Genomic DNA, 20,432 nt, shown 5'->3' on the forward strand with positions numbered 1-20,432 from the left:
TGTTGTGTTTACCCCGATCCGATCGCAACAGCGTCCCTCCGCCAGCCGGAGCGGATCAATTCTTGCCGAAGGGATTGTCTCCGACATTGCGGCGCGTTCGCCTTCTGCTACACTATCTGGCGCCGCGAGGAGAGGGGTTCCTCTGATAGGTCTGACCTGACCCGAAGCGACGCGCTAGCCATTCTGTGGTAGCAAGAAGAAGGAAAAACCCGAACCGAACCAGCCGCCGGCTGGTGGCCGGCATGGTGGTGGTGGAAGCGACGCGGTTCAACAAGAAGTCGCCGAAGAGTTGGCAGTGGCCGTTTTGCTGATCCCCTCCCCATCGCTGTCGGCGATCTACACGCGATCTCAGGGGGGTCGCCCGAGATTGCCGCCATTGATTTAACCTCACTTAGTGACGCTCGGCTAAGTGGCACGGATAGTACGCTGCCGAGCGTGGCGAAGCTGATTCATTCATCCGCCGTCCTGGGCGGAATGTGCAATCGCATTCAGGTGTTCACGTTCGACTCGGAGAAAAACTACAAGGATCCCGACCGAATGGGGCTTGCAAGTGACCCGTCGAAGAATATCGCAACATGTGAGATTATTCTTCTCACCTCGTGGCTCGTGTTTTTTTAAGAGCCGGGTTCAAACGATCTGACATTTGCCAAAAACCGTGTTCCAGTGTGTGTGTGAATCCCGTTTGTCATCCTGCAAAGTACGCCTGCCGTTGCTAAAAGGCATCAAAAATCTACAAGTGCCCATGTAGCACCCTTTCTGCATGCTCCCTGCAATTGGCTTTGAGGAAGTCGTGATGGAGTTGACATTTTTGCACCAGCTCCCACGGCTGTCGGCGATAAATGGATCCCTGTACGGCCACGAAGGCTGGGCACGGGCGAATGACTCACTTTACCGCAACGATGTGGCTCCGATCGGTCCGAGCCGATCATTAGTTTCCAATAACCATCCAGCGTCCCCTAGCGCAACTGCACTTATTATCGCACTGCAGCAAAATGGGTGCAGTTTGGACGTATGTCTGCATTCAGTCGCGCCGTTTGATGATGCTAATTACCCGTTCGATGTATTTTATGGACGGACAAAGTTGTCATTAATTTTATTAGGTGTTTTCACCGATGCAATAAAAAAACAATTTTGTTAATTAAATTGTTACGAGTAACCAAAATTAAATGAAGAAAATTTTCTCTAACAAATGGGCTGTTTTTTCTTCCATAGCAAATTATGCTTTTCTATACTTTTACTAATAAAAACACAATTGTAGTTGACTGCTTATTAAATGGCAAATATGAATTTATACAACAACACTCGGGAATAAAGCACAGTAATACTAGTTCAGGGTTGTAACTAATAACATGATTTCATTTAACGACCTTTCAAAAATGGAACCATAGACAAACAGTTGTTTTAATACGTTTAAACCCATTTTTATTAAGGTTCGTCTCTTAGCTGGCTGTTTAAATCTTTCGTATCGATGCCAAATATGAACTCCAAAGGTTCGTCGCTTTTTGCGGCTGTTGAAATCTCCCCTTCTCGAGCTGTTTCAAGGAAAAAGATAACGCGCAAAACTCCACATCAGATTATTGGAGGAATTCTGCGATAGAGCGTTTAAAATAAGCCCAAGACACTTTCCCAGTTGTGCTGATCAATGCATCCGTGGAATGTGCGCAAGAGCGCCGCGAAGTGGATCTACAGAAAGCGTTAGGAACTATGCCAGCTAGCTCGCTCGAGCTAAGTAGATTGCCCCATCCGCATCACGAGCGCACCGGGATGTCTTTAAACGGATGCTTCGGCCACCCCGGGTTGACGTGAAAATTCCATAAACTGTCGTCGAATCATTTGTGCTGCGGTTGCAGTAAAAACTAGACGCAAAATGCCGCCCTGATGCCATACGAGTCCGGTTCGAGCAGGCACGCCAAAACTGCAGTCCAGTCAGCTGGTTGAGATTTCTTCTACTCCGCGTTGAGAACAGCATCCGGGGCATAGGATCTCGCTTCTGAGACCGAGCTACCGCGAAAGGGTTGGAAAAATTCGTGGAATGATTTTGTTTCTCCCTCGCTCTTCTTGGCCCACGTTCCTACAACCCACAACCTCCACCCGGTGTGCGCCCTCCCGAGTTGCAGCTCGATTGGCCGATTGTGTAATTTTGTTGTCGTCCTGCAGCAACACAGAAGACCGTAGGCAGCAGCTGCTGGGTGCAGGGCTTTGGGCGGCACAAGCGAGCCCGTGTATCCGAAGTCGATAGATCGGCTGATCTGAAGGGCCCCCTACTCAGCCGTCTCGTGTGTGAGTCAATGGGGGATTTTTCACACGAAGATCAAGCACGACCGGGTTGATCACCATTCGATCCGTTTGTCCGGACTCGGGGTGGGAGGAGGACCGCAAAGGGATGATTGTTGTCGCGTGTAATTAATTCCCACATTGAAACCGAGAGTGCACCCCCAGCACCGCACTGATTTCCCCGTGTCGTGTTGTTCGTAGTGTTGTTTGTGCGAATTGATTCTGCGATTCCGGTTGAGGTGGATAGAGCCCCGCGGGGTAACCTCGAAGTCGCTCGCGACTCGAAGGGCTCGTTGGTTGCTAGCCCACCGGCCAGGATTGGCTGCGGATCACGGCGCAGGTCACAGCGGACAATTTGCATCAACAATTATGCACCAGGTGTGCACCAAGTGGTGATCGGCTTTGGTCGGACACGAAAGCGGAATCAGATCATCGATCGAGCCAGGGGGATACGTGTGTATGTGTGTGTTGTTTGGATCAACCGGCCAAGGGTGATCCATATGCACCATAAAACAGAGCAAAAGCCTTGACGCGGGGTGGAGACGAAGGGGGTTGCCGCTGGAACCATAAAATCGCGCAACTGATTTATGATTTCAATGTCAACGAAGGTCGCGGACGGACCGAGCACCGGTGACCGTCTGTCGGTACAGTCTGCAAAAGCAACATTGTCCAACATTGTTCTATCGCATCATAGCGAAACTCAATTATTGCCCCATTCTTGGTCCGCAGGTCCGGGAGTGGGACCCGGATGATCGAACCGAGCTACCGGGAACTGTGCTGAAGTAAGATGCTAGTTCCTGATTACGACCACCAAGAGCTGCCTGCTTGTTAGAGGGTCGTAAAAGTTTACTTTAGAACGCTCCAAATCACCCTCCGGAAATGAACGTAAGCTGAATGGGGTTGTTAAATTGAGCGTGGTGACCATATTGCCTGTCTCTGTGTTTTTTAAACCGCCAATAACTTGTCTTTTAGTTAGTCTTCATTAAATGTTATTGGACATCGTTAAGGGGCTTAAGATAACGGGAAAACATATTTGACGGATAGAAGTCCGCTTTTGACAACAAGAATTTTGAGTTAAAACATGAAACGAATACTAAACTCTTTTTGAACTCATGTTTCAATTTATATACCTTTTTTTTTTCAATTGTCTACTTCAATAATAAAAATGGAAAATGTTGGACTCTGAGAATTGAAAGCCAACAATGTGAATATTGAAGACATTGTTAAATGTTTAAATCATTCTACCCTAATATCATGTTCCCAAGAAGAATCAGTGGTTGATGTGAAAGGAGTGTATTTATAGAGTAACTCAGCTAAATTTAGGTAGTACTGAACTACTGAAGTTTGCAAACGAAAATATTTGATAAATAGTCGTTGTTCGAGAAACAATAAACAAAACAATCTGCACTTAAATTTGCATAACAGCCCATTCACAATAAACATCCTTTTTTGCAGTGAATAGGTAATCCGATCTGAAGTAGGTGATAAAAAAATCGCCCAAAGGTATTTTGCAGATCCTGCTCAACATTTACTCTAATCTAAGAAACAATCAATCCGATGCCAAGGTTTAGCACCTTCATCGAACGACCGATTCGAATGTTTCTCGTGGCTGTTAGAATCCGAACAGTTCTCCACCTCGTCGGTCCATCGATCGGTCGCGATCTTTATCGTCGTCGAGCGTACCCCACAATCACAGCGTGCTTCACAGCTTCATGGCTCAATCGGCTCGGATCGATCGGCTTGCAATCGGACTGTGGTGCGTGTGCGCTGCGGTACTACAAATTAGAAATCATTGTCGACCGATGGGAAGCAGTTTAGTGGTGGAATTAATTGCATCCATTCTCTTGGTGGTGGTACCGAGTGACACAACCCAGCCAGCCAAAGTCAAATCAGGTGATTATGAGCTGCTCAATAAGTGCTCGGGAAGGATCCGGTGAAGGGCGCACAGAAAGGGTACTTTTTCCGTTCGGTCAACCGATCGTATTTGCTCAGGTGATCGATATACAAGCGATCGATTAAATCATCGCTCAACCGGTCGGTAATAAACGCATTTATGAAGGGCAGAACCTAATAGATCACAAAGGCTCGATGGAGAGATGTAAACTGGTTGTAGTTTTTAAAAAGATCATTTATATTTTATATAATAAAGAAAAGGAAAGTGTTTACTGATCTGTAATTTAATCAACCCCAAGCAAGCGATTTATTTACCCAACGCCACGGCTGTTGGCAATTGCAATTGCAACCCTCAGCGGTGCAATCGTCTCGACGGATCAGATGTCCATCAAAGCATGATCACTCCAGCTCGCTTTCCACTCTGCCAGTCAAATCCCTCGGTTCGAGTTTTCCTCAAGAAGGCAGAACGATCATTAGACTGTTTAGTTGCATTATCGAAATAACTCATTTAAGTAATCACAACCGGGCCGGCGGGTTCGGTGATTGGATAATGGAGGGGTTTTCGCATTTCCAATGCTGCACCTAAAGCGTCCGAAAAAGGGACTCCCCGCTTACACCGAACGACGCTCCAATGGACGGATAATTAATGTGATAAAGTGAAAACTATTCAACCTGCCAGAGTCCATCGGCCGTACTCCCTCTCCCCACCTCTTTCTACCGAAAGCTAATCGACTCGCTGTCATGGCACAAGTTGCCGAGAAAACACGTCCTGGTCAGCTGTTGCTCGATCGATTTGATACGGCCACTTGGGGCTCGCGGTGGTCGAATGTAATGCAGTTTATATTTATTTATTTTTTCCAGCTCCACCACGAAGAGTCGATTGCAATCGGGTCGTGTAATGAAAGCAAAAGGGCTTCCCTCCCGTTAGGCTCTGATATAGATGCAGGCGACAGGTCGGTCGGACTGGTCGGTCAGTAGGGCAAACCGCTTTTTGTCCCTCTGGCCGAACCGGGGAGGAAAACATCCCCGCCTTACGTCCCCCTTCCGGGCTGTACGGACAAAAGGAAAGTCACACGCGGTCAAGCTTAGTCGAGCAGTGTGAGGTGCTCGAATACTGGCGGACGTTGTAGAAGAGAAATAAATCAGCACGCAGCAGGCGCTGCACGATGCACATTCGTCGCCATATTTTCGAAAGCCTGCGTTTATTCGTGTGTTTATGTGTGTGTGCGGGCGAGAAAGAGAGAGAGTGCTCGCTATTTTTTCCGACACTTTAAAATTTCTGAGGAGGCAGAGTTCGCGTGCTTCGACACGTTGGGTTATCGGAGACGCACGAAATCGACCGTCGTCGGGTCGGCGTGTTGGTCTGAAACTGTAAGCCAGCAGGACGTGCTACAGCGTTACAAGCGCGACCACAAACCAACCCCTCAGCGAGTCGGCAAGGTGTTGGCATTTCTACGTATTCAATTGCGCACTCTAGAATGGAGTTCGCTGCCGTCTCCTCTCGGGTCCCTATTACGCAATCAGACAAACTCGACCCAGTCGCTTGAAAAAGACATTAGACGGACCGAGTGGAAACCCTCGGTGGACTCAGGTGGAGCCCGGTGCACTGGAAGCAATTATGCAGGGACAATGTTTCTCTACCAACACTACCCCCGTGGGCAAACCGTCCGGCCGCTGACAATGCGATAAATAAGTCGGCTTTAATTGATACAGATGAGAAGTGGCCGCTTGTAATACGGAGCTACTACTGGCAACCGTAGCGACCCGTGAGAGCCGTGGCTCACCGAGGGGAGCGAATATGGGTCAAGTTGATTTACGCTGTTTTGGGTTTCACGCCGTGATCGGGCGTTTGCAGCGACGAAAGACTTCATCCGGCGATAAAGCGACGAACGCATCGAACACACGAAATGTCAGCGGTACGAACGAAATAGAGCACACCGGGAGCCTATAAATCAATGGCCGAAAGTAGTCACATTCGCGAAACGTTCTTGAGAGCAGAAGGATTTGCGTTTTTTTTTACTTTCGGGAACGAAAACAAATTGTTCGATGGTAGTTCGCGTTGAACTTTTATTCTTCCACTGAACAGTTTCGATGTAAAATGTCGATCGAAGAGTGTTCGTGCTTGTTCCATTATAACGTTCGCTCCAAGTGTTTTATTGATGTTTAATGTCACGTAGAACAACCCACTGAATAGGATTTCAAAAGCGGTCTCCACCGGTAAATCCTTATTTATAATACTTTCCGCTGCAAAATGTCAGATCAACTTTTTTCACCCCCAAACGATTCCTTGAACCGTAAAATGAAAGCACTGGTCTAGTTGCGAACAAACCGTACCGTCCGACAACCTTGTCTTCACTGTCGTCCTTTAACGTAATCTGATAAAATGTAGGTGTAAGATTACCCTGCTATGAGTTGCTTTTGTTTGCAAGGTACGTAAACGTGGCGGTCAAGCTTGTTTTTGCACACTTTCCAGAAGTGGTATGAATGAAAAATGGCCATAATCAAATGTCAGGTGAATCTGTTGCACCGAAAAGCTTCGGGAATAAATTTCCCCGAGCCCTGGAAATTGCCCTCTTAATCATAGACTCTTTCCAAATGAGAAAAAATGGCGACGCGATCAATCAGCAGCAGAGAAGAACAGTGGCAGATTTAAGACAAGCCGCCCGTGCTTTTCAAAGATGTCCTCGGTCGATGTACCGCTACAGATGTATCATTTTTGGCGGGGATAGGGGTTTCTTTCTTTCCCTTCCCTTCCCTTTTAACCCTCCCAATCTGGCGGGGATTTGACAATGAACCGATCTCACAATACTTTCGGCCCAGTTGCATGCAATAAAGACATCTATAAGTTCACTTAAAATAATGACACATTGTGGGGCCATTTGGCTAAGCAGTGCACGAGCCGCTGTTAACACGCCCGGAGCACAAGACAACCCTGATGCAACCGTTCGTCGTGGCAGAAGCCTGCCGTGCTGTCCGCCGGTAAGCGAAGCCAAACGAAAAAGTAACACAAATGGAAACGAACTGTTTTGTGAATAATGTTTTGCGACACTTTAGCTAGGGAGCGAGAGTGAGGAAGCGAGTAATGAAGGAGGATATGCAATGGGTTGTCGTTGTCGTGGCCAACGGAAAAGGCTCCGTCCTACAGGGATAGACAATGGATTGCGAAAGCAACCACCGCTAAAAAAAAAACTGGACAAACCAGAAGCCACCGAATAGAGTGTCTTCGAACACGAACTTCCATTGGAGGCAAATGCACATGATGACCACGATTCGTAGGATGGCTTCGGGGAAGACATTCCTGCACAGACAGACAGGCAGACAGACACACCGAGCACGCGGGTGAATGCGTCACGGTTCGTTTAGTACAGCAGCATCGTCCTCCGTCCTTGAGACAATTTTATTTTCATTCCAATGCGGTGCGGTTCGGCATTCCGATTCCAAATTATACCTCGCTCGTTACGGCACGTGTGTGAATTGCTTCCCTACCCACCGGATCGAGGGTTAGAGAATTACAATTCCTCGAACGACAAATAAATACACCCGGCGCACTAAAATCCATCACGTCGGTCGGATTTGGCCGCAGGAAAGGCATCAGCCATGGCGTAGGTTTGGGGGTTGATTTTTTAAGCTGGGTGTTTTCCATATTACATTCAACAAACCCCGGCCAAACGAACAACCGGTAGCGTATGGTAGCAATTATCGACAATTTTCCTATTTTGATGCTGATTAAATAATTATACGTCTAACGAAGCGTGAAGAGGGATCGGTTCGGTTCGTTTTTTTTTCGGACGCTCAACTTGAATCTCCAACAGCGAACACCTTCGAAGACAGGCGTGTGAGATGCAGGCCACATGCAAGGTGCATGTATCCGATGTAGCGAAACATGCGCTCGGGTGGCTCGTGTGGAAAAACTGGGCGCAAAGGGCTGGGGCGGTAGAATTTGCGTGACCGATCGATCTTCGATCCGACAAAGTTCGACACACAGCTAGTCCTTGCACCGGTTAATTGCATCTCGCTCCGGAAAGTCGTCGTCTATCGAGGCGTTTTCTGGCTACGGACTTGCAGGTGGCCCTCGCTTTTACGATCCTTTAACGCACCGAGATCACGTACGCCAAAGTTACAAAGTTTCCCACGCCACACCATCCCCATTTTTGCCAGCAAAAGCCGATGGTCCACGTATGGTTATATTGAACAAAAAGGTAAACGCAACCAAGCTACTTCAATCATAATCGCTTCCTGCCCGTGCACTAACATTCAGCGGCCATGTGCGTCGTGAATGTCACCTTCGATTGGACGAAGCACGCTACCGGTCAGCCCGGTAGATATCGGATAAGTCCTCAATTGCGTACGCATTTGCCAGAGTGTGTACGCACCTAATCAATTCGTGAAAGCCTACGTTCACCCATCGGAGGGGCCACTGTGTGGGCTGCGTTACCATTTTTTACCACAATCGACAATTGGTTCGTTACATTTGAACAAGAGCGCATATCGGTTAGTTAAAGAAATTGTCACTTAATCCGGATCGTGTTACATTTTTTTTTATAGCAAATCATTTTGCTCGCAGATCCTTCAAAATAATTTTAATGCTTCAAAATGAAAGAAGAAATTGTTCGAATTTAAAAAAAAACGGGTAAAAACAAATCCATAAATCCATACTAAAACCCATAAGTTTTTAGCGATGATTAAAATCATTTTTTATGAATAATAAGTTGAAAATTAAATGCAGGATAATTGTTTATACATGTTTGAATGTAAAAATAACTTCTTTGAGTTACCTTACATTTTGCGTTTGTCTAATTGGGATTTATTTTTAATTTTAATCTTACCACAAAATAGCAAAAAAACCGTATTCGATAAATTTTACAAATTTTACACATTTTTCACAGCCGCATCTCTGTCGGGCAAAAAGAAACTCAACTCGACTATGACAATTGGCCCCATACACATTTTGTGATTTTAATGTTACTGAACATATTATTGTTAATGTTGACCAAATGATTATTTCTAAAACATTATTTACATCACAAAAAGGTGACCAGGTAGTAATCAAACACACTGGATGGAAAGATAAGAAACTTTACTTGTACTGATGAACTAATTAAAAGGACTAGGAAAATAAGCCAGCCTAGATTCATCCTAATTTATATTTAAATTAAGCAATCAATTTTGAAAATCATCTAACACAATGTAAATTACTCCCAAAGGTAGCTAAAATGTCATTTAAATCATGCACGTATTGATCTTTCGCGGTCCAAGTAAACATGTCCACGTTCAGTTCAATGGAGAAAACATAAAAAATCGAAAAATCAGCCGAACATCACGATCGATGACCTCTGTGTGTTCAGGGAAGGTCAATTTGCATTCGATCCGTGACACCTGAGTGCAAATCGTTGGCCTGTCGCGTCCCGACAGATCGCCCACCAATCATGTGACCACGCGGTCGCTGAATTAAATCCTAATGGTAACGTTTTGTTTCGGTTGTTTTGCAGGCAGCACCAAAAGACCGGTGGGCATGCTGGCGCAGGCCACGGTGCACCAGAATCCCGCTCTTCAGCGTATCGAGTTGCGGTTCAGCCAACTGTCTAGCGAACTCCGATCCGATCGGATCGACCCCACGACGAACGTACTCGCCGACAGCTGGACGGACCGTGGACTGGACCAGGGCAGACCGACTTTATTATGAACTTAATCACCGTAAATTGCAACATATTGCATTAAACCGATCGGAACCCCTTCGGGCCGGCTCAGATGCAACGCCAATGCGTGCACCCCGGCCGACTCCCTCACTTCGCCTCCGAGAGCGCAGGGTTGGGCACAGAAATTGGAACCGATCGAGCTCGAAAGAAGTGATTCAGCAAACGGCCTTTCCCTTACACCGTTTTGTTTCTTTCCCTGTCTTCACGTCACTACTCAGTACTATCTCTTACGAGTGATCCTTGTGTTACCCATCGGAGACAAACATTGTGAATCCAGACTAGCATTTTGCACACAACTTGCATTTCTTTGACCAATTTTGGAAGGGTTTTAAATACTTGGTTCGTAGGTTTAAGTTCATACTTCATATTGAAATGTTGAGAACTCAGAGGAAACCGCTTATTTAACATATCTTCTATCCAAATCACTAATAAGTCTTCCATTTGTTCTCATTACGTTTCCGAGCGCCCATACTCTTTTGTCAGTGTTCTGTAGATTATCTTTGCTTTGGATAATGGTCCACACTGTTAATTATGGTCGTTTTATTTGCCGGGCTATTGATACATAACTCTTTCCTTGCTCGAACATCTTTTCTATTTCTATCTTTTGTGTAATATAGTATACTTCTTTCGACTACTTTTGATATTTGATGCCATATTAATCGCTTCAATATCATACAGCTTAATGAAACAAGAACCAACGTGTATTGATTCAGGCCGTATGTAATTTAGGTCGTTGCAGTCACGGCCTTTAAACGGCTGTTTAAAACTGCGTATTAAAAACTTCATTCTACCAAAACAATACCAAATTGACTAATCAGAATTAAAGCAACAACGGTAAACGCTATAAGCTGTCATTTGCAAAAAAAAGCCTATTGCGAATTCGCGTATATCGAGTATAGCGGGAACCTACTGTATTTGTTTTTCTTCTGTCGGTACTAGAAATGTACTAAAAACCCTTCCCCCTGACAAAGTGGCCGATTGTTAACGTCAGTAATTAGCTGACGTTGCACGAGCGTCAATTAGACCCTGATACTTTATAGAGTGTAAAGCTGCGGATAGACGGATGCAATATTTCAATGCAATGAAATAAAATTTGACATTTCTACCTAAAATGACAGTCATTGCAATATTGCTATGCGTATTTCATAGCAATATTGCAAAGATCCAAACGAGATGGTTAAGCATCGAAATATTGCATTCACTGTCAGTTTTGGTAGCAATGTCAAACTTTATTTCATTGCAGTGAAATATTGCATCCGTCTATCCCCAGCTTAACAATCAATTGCGTTTTTTCTCAGATTGACGCGAATGGTTAATAGCGACGCTGCTAAGTATGGAAGTGTCACGATACGATAAGAACATTTCAGCAAAGCCTCTCGGTGAAAAGCAAAACACACCCAACTAAGGAGAGATCCCATTTTAGGTGCGTGTGATAAATGGTTCCTAATTCTTCTGGGGAACGGTCTCTAGGAAAGAAAAATGATCTTTTGATCGTGTGCCATGCGATGCTTATCAAAAAGGGGACCCATTTTTGCGTTAGGTTCGTGGGACAAGAACAAACGCAAACATTGTGGTCACTGAGTTCTGAACCTTCTAGCTAAAGGCAACGGTATCGGTTTGGGTTGAATTGAAACAAACAGCTCGTGGCCGGCCTGGCTTAATTACGCAATTCACTCGGCCTGGAGTTCTGGAGGGCGACCGAGAGGAAGTTCTCAAAGTGGTGCGCTCATAAGATGATAAATCATATTCTCGGCTCGAGCCGCAGCTACAAAGCGTGGCGAAAAACTCGACCGTCCGTCTGTTAGGGAGATTCAAGTATTCTGACCATCGAAACTGGTTCAAAGGCGCGCGCGCGCGGTGATCACAATCGACTCAGCCAACGCGACGCCAATGTTTCATAACATTTTACGAGAACACCATAAAATTGATTAATAGTCTCACTGCGTTCGAACGCTGGCATTTCTAGCGCGTGGCCAACACGACGACGCCATGCCGGCCGATGGCTCGCGAGAACTTGTTCGATTTGCATTATCATCGTCTCGCGGAGGAACTCGGGGCGTAGCGATCGATATGTTAGCCCTTCGCCGGTTCAAGTCCCTTTCTTTCACTACGGCCCGGCTTGTCGAATGGGTGAAAAATTGCAATTCTTTACACCCAAACGCAAGAGTTGCTAGAACATGCGCTGCTGCACACTTTGCGACATAATTCAATGGACCCCTCGAGAGGGAGAGAGCGAGAGACCTTCGCCGGGACGTTGCGTCGAGTAACTATGCTGACCACGACGTCGCAAAGGTCTTATGAAAACACCGGCGACCTCCGCGAACCGGCGATCTCCGCGGGGCATAGCGCAAGTGTATGTGTGTGTGTATGTGCTGATTGGTATGGTAAATTTATCGATACCATTTATGCAAACGCTATGCGACATACGCGAGAAAGAAAGGGTTTTCTTATAAATACCGGCTTGTCCGTACCTTGTTACGGGTTTGAACATTCTGAAGTAAACCGTGCAGACATGCGATAGACAAGCGGTGATTTTTGTCGGTTTAATGACGTATAATTGAAAAGGTTTTCTAATGCTAGTGGAACTAATGTTGGTGGAAAAGGCAAATTTTAACGCCTCTCTAGGTGTTATCCATTCGAAAGATGTAAGACAAAAGAACGCTTTGTTCTTTGACAGTTGAAATGTTCATCCAAAGCGTCTTCTACATATCGACCCAATTTCTAAGAACATCTTTGCCATCTCCGCCGACTTCAGCCTTCCGATCAGATCTGCCATATGGTGAACAGATTGGCCGGGCAGCTAGCCACATTTGTCATAGACGTTAATTTATGTTTTAGGCGACTAAACTGTTTTAGCAGAGATTACGTTCCACTCGCAGGCCGCTTGTGTGAAAGAGAGATAGTGGATACCAACTACCAGCTTTTGCATAAGAGATTTTCTGGGTGCTATATGAGAGCTCCGGACGGACGGACGATCTACATATGGTGAAAACATTTATTTTCTCCACTTTGAGTTCAATGTCAGAGATGAGCACTGGTCGGTGGAGCCGATCGCCGAGCAGTATGGTGTTAGAATTCGCCCAGTACGGGTCACGGTCTGCCCAGTGTGTGTTCCGTTCTGTGTTTGATAGCCAAGCGGAGAATAGTTTCTACATACAGCATGACAGTGAAATAGTTGGAACCCTGATTTTAGTGTGTGAAAAGTGTCCTGTCCTGTGTCGACTGTAACAATGTTTCTATTTCATACCAAAGGGTGCGTTTGTCGAGGCTGAGTTAATAATAGAATCTATTAGTCATAGGAAAGCCAAAATAGTAAAATCTGTTGCGAAAAAAGCGATTCTAGTGCATAGAATCTCCTAAAGCAGATGAAACTCAATTCCTATACCTCCTATTTACACTTTACCAATAGATTATTTGTGTTAGCGATATGTTTGATAAGCCTTGTAACATCAGGTAAGAGGTATAGTTAGAAAACAGGATATAAGCGAATAATTCGTGAACTCCCGAATCTCCAACTTTGCCCCAGAGGAAGCATCAGAGGAATTGGATTACGAGGATGGACCGTGTGGACGCTGGCGGCCGGGCGATGTAGACCTTCGTTCGTTCGATCTAATCCGCGAGTTTCGCCTTGACCAGTTCGAGGCAAGCAGCAAGTACATCCACTGGCTGCAAGGCACCAACGAGTACCAACGGGCGTATCGGTTCGAGAAGGAAGCCAACCTGACGATGCGTTCGATCGAGGCGTTCCCGCTGGGCCTTCCGCATCAGTTTTCGTTCGAGTGCACTTATCGCATCGAGGACGAGGGTGATTCGTCCTGGCATCTATTCGAAGTTACGAACGAGGTGCAGGAGAGCCAACTGGCCATCACGCTCAATCCGGGACGGCAAATCTTGCAGATTGGCCTGCCCGGCACGGAGGGTGAGCAGCAGATTGTGGAGTACCATCATACGTCGGTAAGTTCTGACACGGAACTACTCACTCCAAGTCCACGAGGATATACAAACATTCTTTTTGTTTTAAAGCTGTTCGATCACAAATGGCACAAGATCATGCTGGGAGTGACCAATGATTATCTGAATCTTTGGGTCGATTGTCGACCGGTGCGAGATACGGAGGGACACCTGAACGTACCGCTGGAGCCGAGGGATCGATTCGACATCACCGATGGCTATGTGTCGGTATCTCGGTTCGCAGAAACATCCGTCTTCGAGCCGGAATCGCCCGTGATCGACCTGCAGTGGATGGTGATGAATTGCGATCCAACGCGTCCGGCCCGAGGCAACTGTGACGAGCTGCCCGTCTATGACGTGGCATCATTGACAGCCAACCTTCCGGAGGGACCGACACCGAAGCCCGACTGTCAAGCCGTCTGCCCACCTGGCTACAATGGAACCGAAGTGAGAGCGAATGTTTATCCTTTCGTGTATTCCTATGCAACAATGAAGGATATGAATTTTGGAATCTTCTAGGGTCCCCCCGGGCCAGCTGGACAACCAGGATTGCCGGGACTGAAGGGTGAAGTGGGTGCATTTGGTCGACGGGTAATAATCTCGCAAAATCTTGGTGTAGGTAACCATTACTGACCGATCGATGTACTTAGGGGCCACCTGGACCACGTGGATTGGAAGGACCTCCTGGCGTTCCGGGTGTCGGACAGAAGGGCGAAAAAGGGGAGATCGGTTTTGGAGCCGCCGGGCTGAAGGGAGAAAAGGGAGAACCGGGTGTGGCGGCAGTCGCCGGAGCAGCCGTCGCCGGTCCAGTCGGTCCAAGAGGTCTTCCCGGACCTCCAGGAGCAGCTGGGCTGAGGGGTGAGAGAGGTGAAACGGGAGCACCGGGACGTGATGGACAGTCGCTTGCCGGACTGCCGGGACCAGTTGGCCCCCCAGGGTTACCAGGTGCTGAAGGACGTCCTGGAGCGAGAGGAGCAATGGGTCCAGTGGTAAATAAAAGATCGCTGCAGTAGAACCACCTTGTTCGATTGCGTAATGCCTTCTGTTGAACTTTTTAGGGTCCACCCGGGTTGCCGGGACTGAAAGGTTTACCTGGTATTGGCCTTCCTGGAGAACCGGGACCAAGAGGACCTAAAGGAGAACCCGGTGAGACTAGATCGAGTGGAAGTGTGGCGGGACCTCCGGGACTTCCCGGACTTCCGGGCACCGATGGCTCGAAGGGTGAAAAGGGAGATGGTGGCAGCAGAGGTGTACCGGGAGTGCAGGGACTTCCGGGCATTCCAGGCGCACCCGGCCTTCCTGGACCTCCTGGACCACCTGGCGAAGGTTCAACTGGTGGTGGAGGTGGTGGACGATACTTGGAAAACTTCATGTCCTATGGCCATCGTGGGCCAACGGGTTACACCGGAGTTCCTGGAGAGCGCGGTGCTGGAGGTTTGCGAGGTCCCGAAGGTGCACCCGGTGTACCCGGACCACCGGGCGTCGATGGAGCCCCAGGACCTCAGGGCATTGCCGGACTGCCGGGACAGGCGGGACCTCCTGGAGTTCCTGGTGTCCCCGGACGTAGCTATACCGAGGCGGAAGTTAGCGACATCTGTCGGTTAGTGCTGCGGGATCACATCGTCGAGCTAACGGAGGGTCTAATGGGACCTCCGGGACCTCCGGGAGTTTCTAAACCGGGAAAACCGGGTACACCTGGTCGCCCGGGAGAGAAGGGTGAGCGTGGGTACCAAGGATTTACCGGAGATCGTGGCCTACCGGGTGAACCGGGGGCACCAGGAGTCGCAGGTCCAGCTGGTGAACGAGGCGAGCCGGGTCTACCTGGAGAAAATGGAAGGGATGGTGTCGGTATCGTCGGACCACCGGGATTTGTGGGACCCGTTGGACCTCCGGGAGATACCATCATCGGTCCACAAGGCCGTCCCGGAGATCGCGGCGAACCGGGCAAGGCGGGTAAGTATCTTTCTCCTTTCCTTAACAGATAGTCCCTTATCACATCGCTTTTTCTCCCTTACTCTCTTCACAGGCCACCCGGGAGTTCGAGGTGCACCGGGAGTGCCGGGAGTCTGCCCCAACGACTGCTACATGGCAGCAGCGGCGGCGGCACAGAACTTCCGGGCCAACCAACAAACCAAAGGGCCAAACTACTAACAAGCTGCCACAAACGGTGGTTGACCGCAGTCAGTCAAACCAACACACAGTAAAACCAAAATAAATTCCTCTAGCATTTCAATGTATGAGCTTTCTTATAACGCCGAAACCCGCGTAAATTCCGTGACCATGGCTCAAGCAGGATGCTGGCAGCGAGGGTCATTGTCGTAGTAACGCCAGTTAAGAACGACCTGCAAATTACCACTCATTATCTGTGGTGGCTACGCTATTAATATCCGTGCGCTCCAAGCTTCCAACCTACGCCATCGTGGGTGTCTGGGGACGCATAAAAGCAGGAAATTGTTTTTGACCACGAAGGTCTGACTCTGCAATGCTACTGGAACAAGAAAGACTCCCTCCGAGATGCCAGTATGGCTGGAACGAGTAACGATGGCTATGAACGACGGTGTTGTTGGAAAAACAAACGATAAAATTTAACTTCATCAACCCAATCGATACGTTGAACCAACATGGACGTATTCCTGTGACCTACAAAAAGGGGTTAAAAAATCAATTTATGTTCAATCGAGGACTTATAATAATCGAAATGTGAGACACACAAATACACCACTACAACATTTTGAAAAGGGCAACCTCCTCCAGGGCTCCATGTTGGGTTGGAAGGGCAGGTTGAGGTTGTTGAAATGGAGAGCAAAAGTGCAGCGGGACCTGAATTCCCCGCCCCATCCCACGCTCCCCACATCTGTCGGGTTGTTTTTCGTCTGGCATGTCTCGGCAGCAAAAAAGGTATAGGCTGAACTTATGATTCTCACATGGTCAGTCGGTTGCACGTTTCATGTTTGCCTCTTCATCCAACGGTTACACCTCAGCTGAGTGCCAAGACTTGACCTACGGACGCCAAGAGGCGGCATCACTTGCAACAATGCAAACCTGCGGTGCTGTAATTTGTTCTTATGTTGCCTTTTCCACGCCATCGACCCGATGATGCCAACGGCGACTGACTGGTTTGTGGCTTGATTTATCAGGCCTTCCCTTTGACAGATCGGTTTACACGATCGGTTCCATGTCGGACGGTGGGTAGAACACCGGAATGTACAAAACATTTGATCCGATGCACGATCATCATCCCTTTGGATCCAGCGGAAGTTATCGTAGTAACGAAGTCTTCGCTGTAATGGCGGCCTCCGTGATCAGCTTCATCTCCGATCAACAAGGTTTTTATTCTTAAGCTCTAACCATCTTATTGAAAACTCATCAAAATAGTAATTCCACAAAACGCTCAAGGGATGTAAGTTTCGTCCGCGACGTGGTGTGGCAATCGGCTGACCAGCTTACCACGACATTGGACTCTCCAATCAGCTGACCGTAATTGTTACACGATGAGTTGGCACATTTTTGACAGTCCCTTCAAATGACAACAACACACTCGCGAGGCTCGAATTAGTTTTTAAATTAGACCTTCACGGTCAAACAGCGCGAGGAAAAAGGGCTAGCCAGTGCGGGCGAACCGTTCGGCGAAGGCACGGAAGGGAAAATTATCGACACGCAACGGCGAATTCGATCGAAAGCGCGCCGAATGTCGTGGTGTTCGAGTCAATGTAAAGTTTGATTTTATACGAACCTTCAGCCCTTATTGGCCTCCACCCACCCGAGGGACAATTTGTATCTGTTTAATTACCATAATGAGACTGAAAAAGAGTGATCCTTCAAAGGGCTTGAGAACAGTGGACGCGATCAGACGTATTAAAATAATTTATTGGGTAATTATCGATCACCTTAGCACATTTATTAATGATCATTATGTCCATAGCATGATTTGTGACAAGGTTTTGAAATTTATGTTTTTTGTTAGTATTTATCACATTTGTGATAACGGGGTAATGAGATGTATGCAAGGAAACACGAGCCAAATGTTTGTTATCATTTTAGCAACAGCTTTCATTATACTTTGATAATTTTTGGAGGAGAAACAGTAAATTGTTAACATAAACAAACAAATCCTTATACGCTTCTTAACAGTTATAACAGTTTCTTTGTGATGAATTTAAAATACACACTCCCTTTTATGACTTGACAAACTAAAACTCCAGCGATATAATCCTGAACACCTTCTAAATTTATCAAACAAATATTTGAGTATAAAGTTCAAATGAACATTATAACATAATTTTGGAAAGAATAATTTCTAATATAAATCCATAATTTATTTTGCTAAAACTCTCCTCTATAATAAATAGTCGTCGAAATATTACCGCTAGATGAAATAATCAAACAAACGTATTACAAATCACGATGTAGTTTATTGCTGGTTTTACGATAGTTTGTCATATTCACTGCTTTGCATTCGTTGTTCTGCAAAGTGTTTCTACTTTTTGACGTTGCCAAGTTTTGCTATATATAACATTTGAATAGCATGTTTTCGGACTTTCATTGGAATATACCACTTACTTAGGCGTAGAAAGGAAAATTGGAAGATTGAATAAAATCGTAACTTTTTTTTTAGAAATTGTTGTATTCTGTTTTGCTCATACAAATTTCATATGACTGTGAAAGCTATTTACAAAAGGTGCATTTGACTAAAGTGCGCGGGGAAGGATGGAACATTGGGAGTATTGTGGGGGAGGAGATTTGGAAGTGAAAGGGGAAGATGGTCTCTTCTTAAAACCCGAGTCCAGCGTGGCGGCTGCTGCGCGACTGCTACCTCGGCCTTGGATTCCTTGGTTTCTACTTATCCGTTCTTAGAACAGATACGGGTAGGGAGCTGGCAGAGCGGTGTACGGGCTGTAGGCACCGAAGGCGGGCAGACCAGCGGCAGTGTAGGCGAGGGCAGGAGCGGCGGGGGCGGCCAAAAGCCGAGCAGCCGGAGCGGCGGCCACTACGGCCGGAGCAGCCGCCACAACTGGTGCCGCCACGGCGTGATTGACGGTGTGTGCGTTGTAGGAGGTGGCGTACGGGGCGACGTATCCGGCCGCCGCAAGGGGTGCAGCGACGGGCACAACGCCAGCGGAAGCAGCTCCGAAGACGCACACAGCCAGGCAGATCTGAAGATCACAACGAAAACACAATGGTTTGGATAAGTTCTGGGATATAAGCTCTATGTCTGTGAGAAAGACTTACCACAATTTTGGCAGACATTTTGCTTAAAGTGGGTTTGGGTTTGTTTTGGGAAGAGACGAAGCTTAAGCTTGCTGTGCTGAGTGCAGTGCGTTACTGATACCGTTGCTTACACCGAAGATTCCTTTTATACCGAAACATATTTCCACCCGCACTTTTCAGCCCCGGGTTGAATAATCGCCCATTTCTCTTCCAGTCGTCCCACAAAACCGAAAACCAACCAAAGTCCTTCCACTTTTCCGTGACCACCTGCCCGCGTATGATGGGAATATTAATCACGGGCACTTGCTGCCACTGGGTGGATCGGGTAATCGATTGGCCAAAGCTTACCCTCATCCTCATAAATGCATAATAAGCAGTCTATCAAACGATTGGTTAATCGCCGCTCGGAGGACGTGCGCAAAACCTAAACTGTGTCAGGTCGTCAGACATTGGACATGGTGAGGCAATCGAACCTGGAGTCTGACCTTGCGCCGAGTTGCTGAGCTTCAGTAGGACCTTCGGGTTGACGGGTGTCTTGTAGAAGTCGAGTTCAACTTGGGCAGTGAAGATAGCAGAGTACAGAATGAATCACATGAAGAAGATGTGGGCCAACAGTGATGTGTGCTCGTTTGGAAAAGGAAGGCTGTGGTGTCACCTGAATTTGTAAACATTTCAGCCTCGGAAGGATGAGCTTATCCTACCACTTTGATCCAACTTAGAAGCGTATAAATACTGTCGATGTTCTTCGACAGACAGTACAGTTGTTCTGCAAACCTACAACCAACCAAATCCATCCAAAATGTTCGCCAAAGCCGTAAATAGCCCCAGCTTCAGAATTATTTCAAAATCTATCCTAGAACATTGGTCATCAATATCCTTTCCTCCTTCTCCCCCACTTTCGGATAGATCTTCTTCTTCGGCCTGCTCGTCGCTGCCGCCTACGCCAAGCCAGCGTTCCCTCTGGCATATTCGGCACCGCTCGTCGCTGCTCCCTCGGTGGCGGTTGCCAGTCCGTTTGCGGCCGCTTACACTACGGCTCCAGTTGCCGCGGCCTACACTGCCGCCTCGCCGTACGCTTACAGCCCCTACAGCGCCTACACTGCAGGCTATCCCTATGCCGCGTACGGTTCTCTGCTGGTCTGATCAAGTCAACCAACAATTTACACGAAGGACCCCCAAGACATTCCCGCTGTTAATGATGTTTGAGCAATTAATATAACCTCTCGTTAGAGTCTGGAAACCTCTTGAGTTTGTGTATGTTTAACACCGTACTCCGAAATCAATAGGATCAACGCTTCCGGAGCATCATTTGATGGTCTTTTTCCATAATAGTGTTTAGCATAAATGAAACTATATTTTTGTTCGTCTTTTGGTCTTTAATCAACTTTATTCAAAATTCACGCCCCAAAA

At 47.1% G+C, this 20,432-nt stretch overlaps 3 protein-coding genes across 3 annotated transcripts; 2 read left to right on the forward strand and 1 right to left on the reverse strand.

The window, feature by feature from the left end:
- The first annotated feature begins 242 nt into the window (after nucleotides 1-242).
- Nucleotides 243-15,965, forward strand: LOC131294120 (collagen alpha-1(IX) chain-like). The gene is made up of 10 exons (XM_058322165.1): nucleotides 243-288; nucleotides 353-577; nucleotides 2,969-3,056; nucleotides 13,273-13,316; nucleotides 13,390-13,817; nucleotides 13,887-14,261; nucleotides 14,334-14,405; nucleotides 14,465-14,803; nucleotides 14,873-15,767; nucleotides 15,841-15,965. The coding sequence occupies exons 1-10, from the start codon at nucleotides 243-245 to the stop codon at nucleotides 15,963-15,965; spliced, it is 2,637 nt and encodes an 878-aa protein (XP_058178148.1).
- Nucleotides 15,966-18,664: 2,699 nt separating this feature from the next.
- On the reverse strand, nucleotides 18,665-19,061 carry LOC131282832 (cuticle protein 16.5-like). Its single transcript, XM_058312374.1, has 2 exons — nucleotides 19,044-19,061; nucleotides 18,665-18,967 (listed from the first exon to the last, which is right to left on the reverse strand). The coding sequence occupies exons 1-2, from the start codon at nucleotides 19,059-19,061 to the stop codon at nucleotides 18,665-18,667; spliced, it is 321 nt and encodes a 106-aa protein (XP_058168357.1).
- A 760-nt stretch (nucleotides 19,062-19,821) lies between these two features.
- LOC131282834 (cuticle protein 18.6-like) lies at nucleotides 19,822-20,165 on the forward strand. The gene is made up of 2 exons (XM_058312375.1): nucleotides 19,822-19,836; nucleotides 19,929-20,165. Exons 1-2 carry the CDS (start codon nucleotides 19,822-19,824, stop codon nucleotides 20,163-20,165), a joined length of 252 nt encoding a protein of 83 aa, XP_058168358.1.
- Nucleotides 20,166-20,432: the final 267 nt, after the last annotated feature.

This window comes from Anopheles ziemanni, chromosome 2 (assembly GCF_943734765.1).
Source record: "Anopheles ziemanni chromosome 2, idAnoZiCoDA_A2_x.2, whole genome shotgun sequence".
In the NCBI taxonomy this organism is placed as follows: domain Eukaryota; kingdom Metazoa; phylum Arthropoda; class Insecta; order Diptera; family Culicidae; genus Anopheles; species Anopheles ziemanni.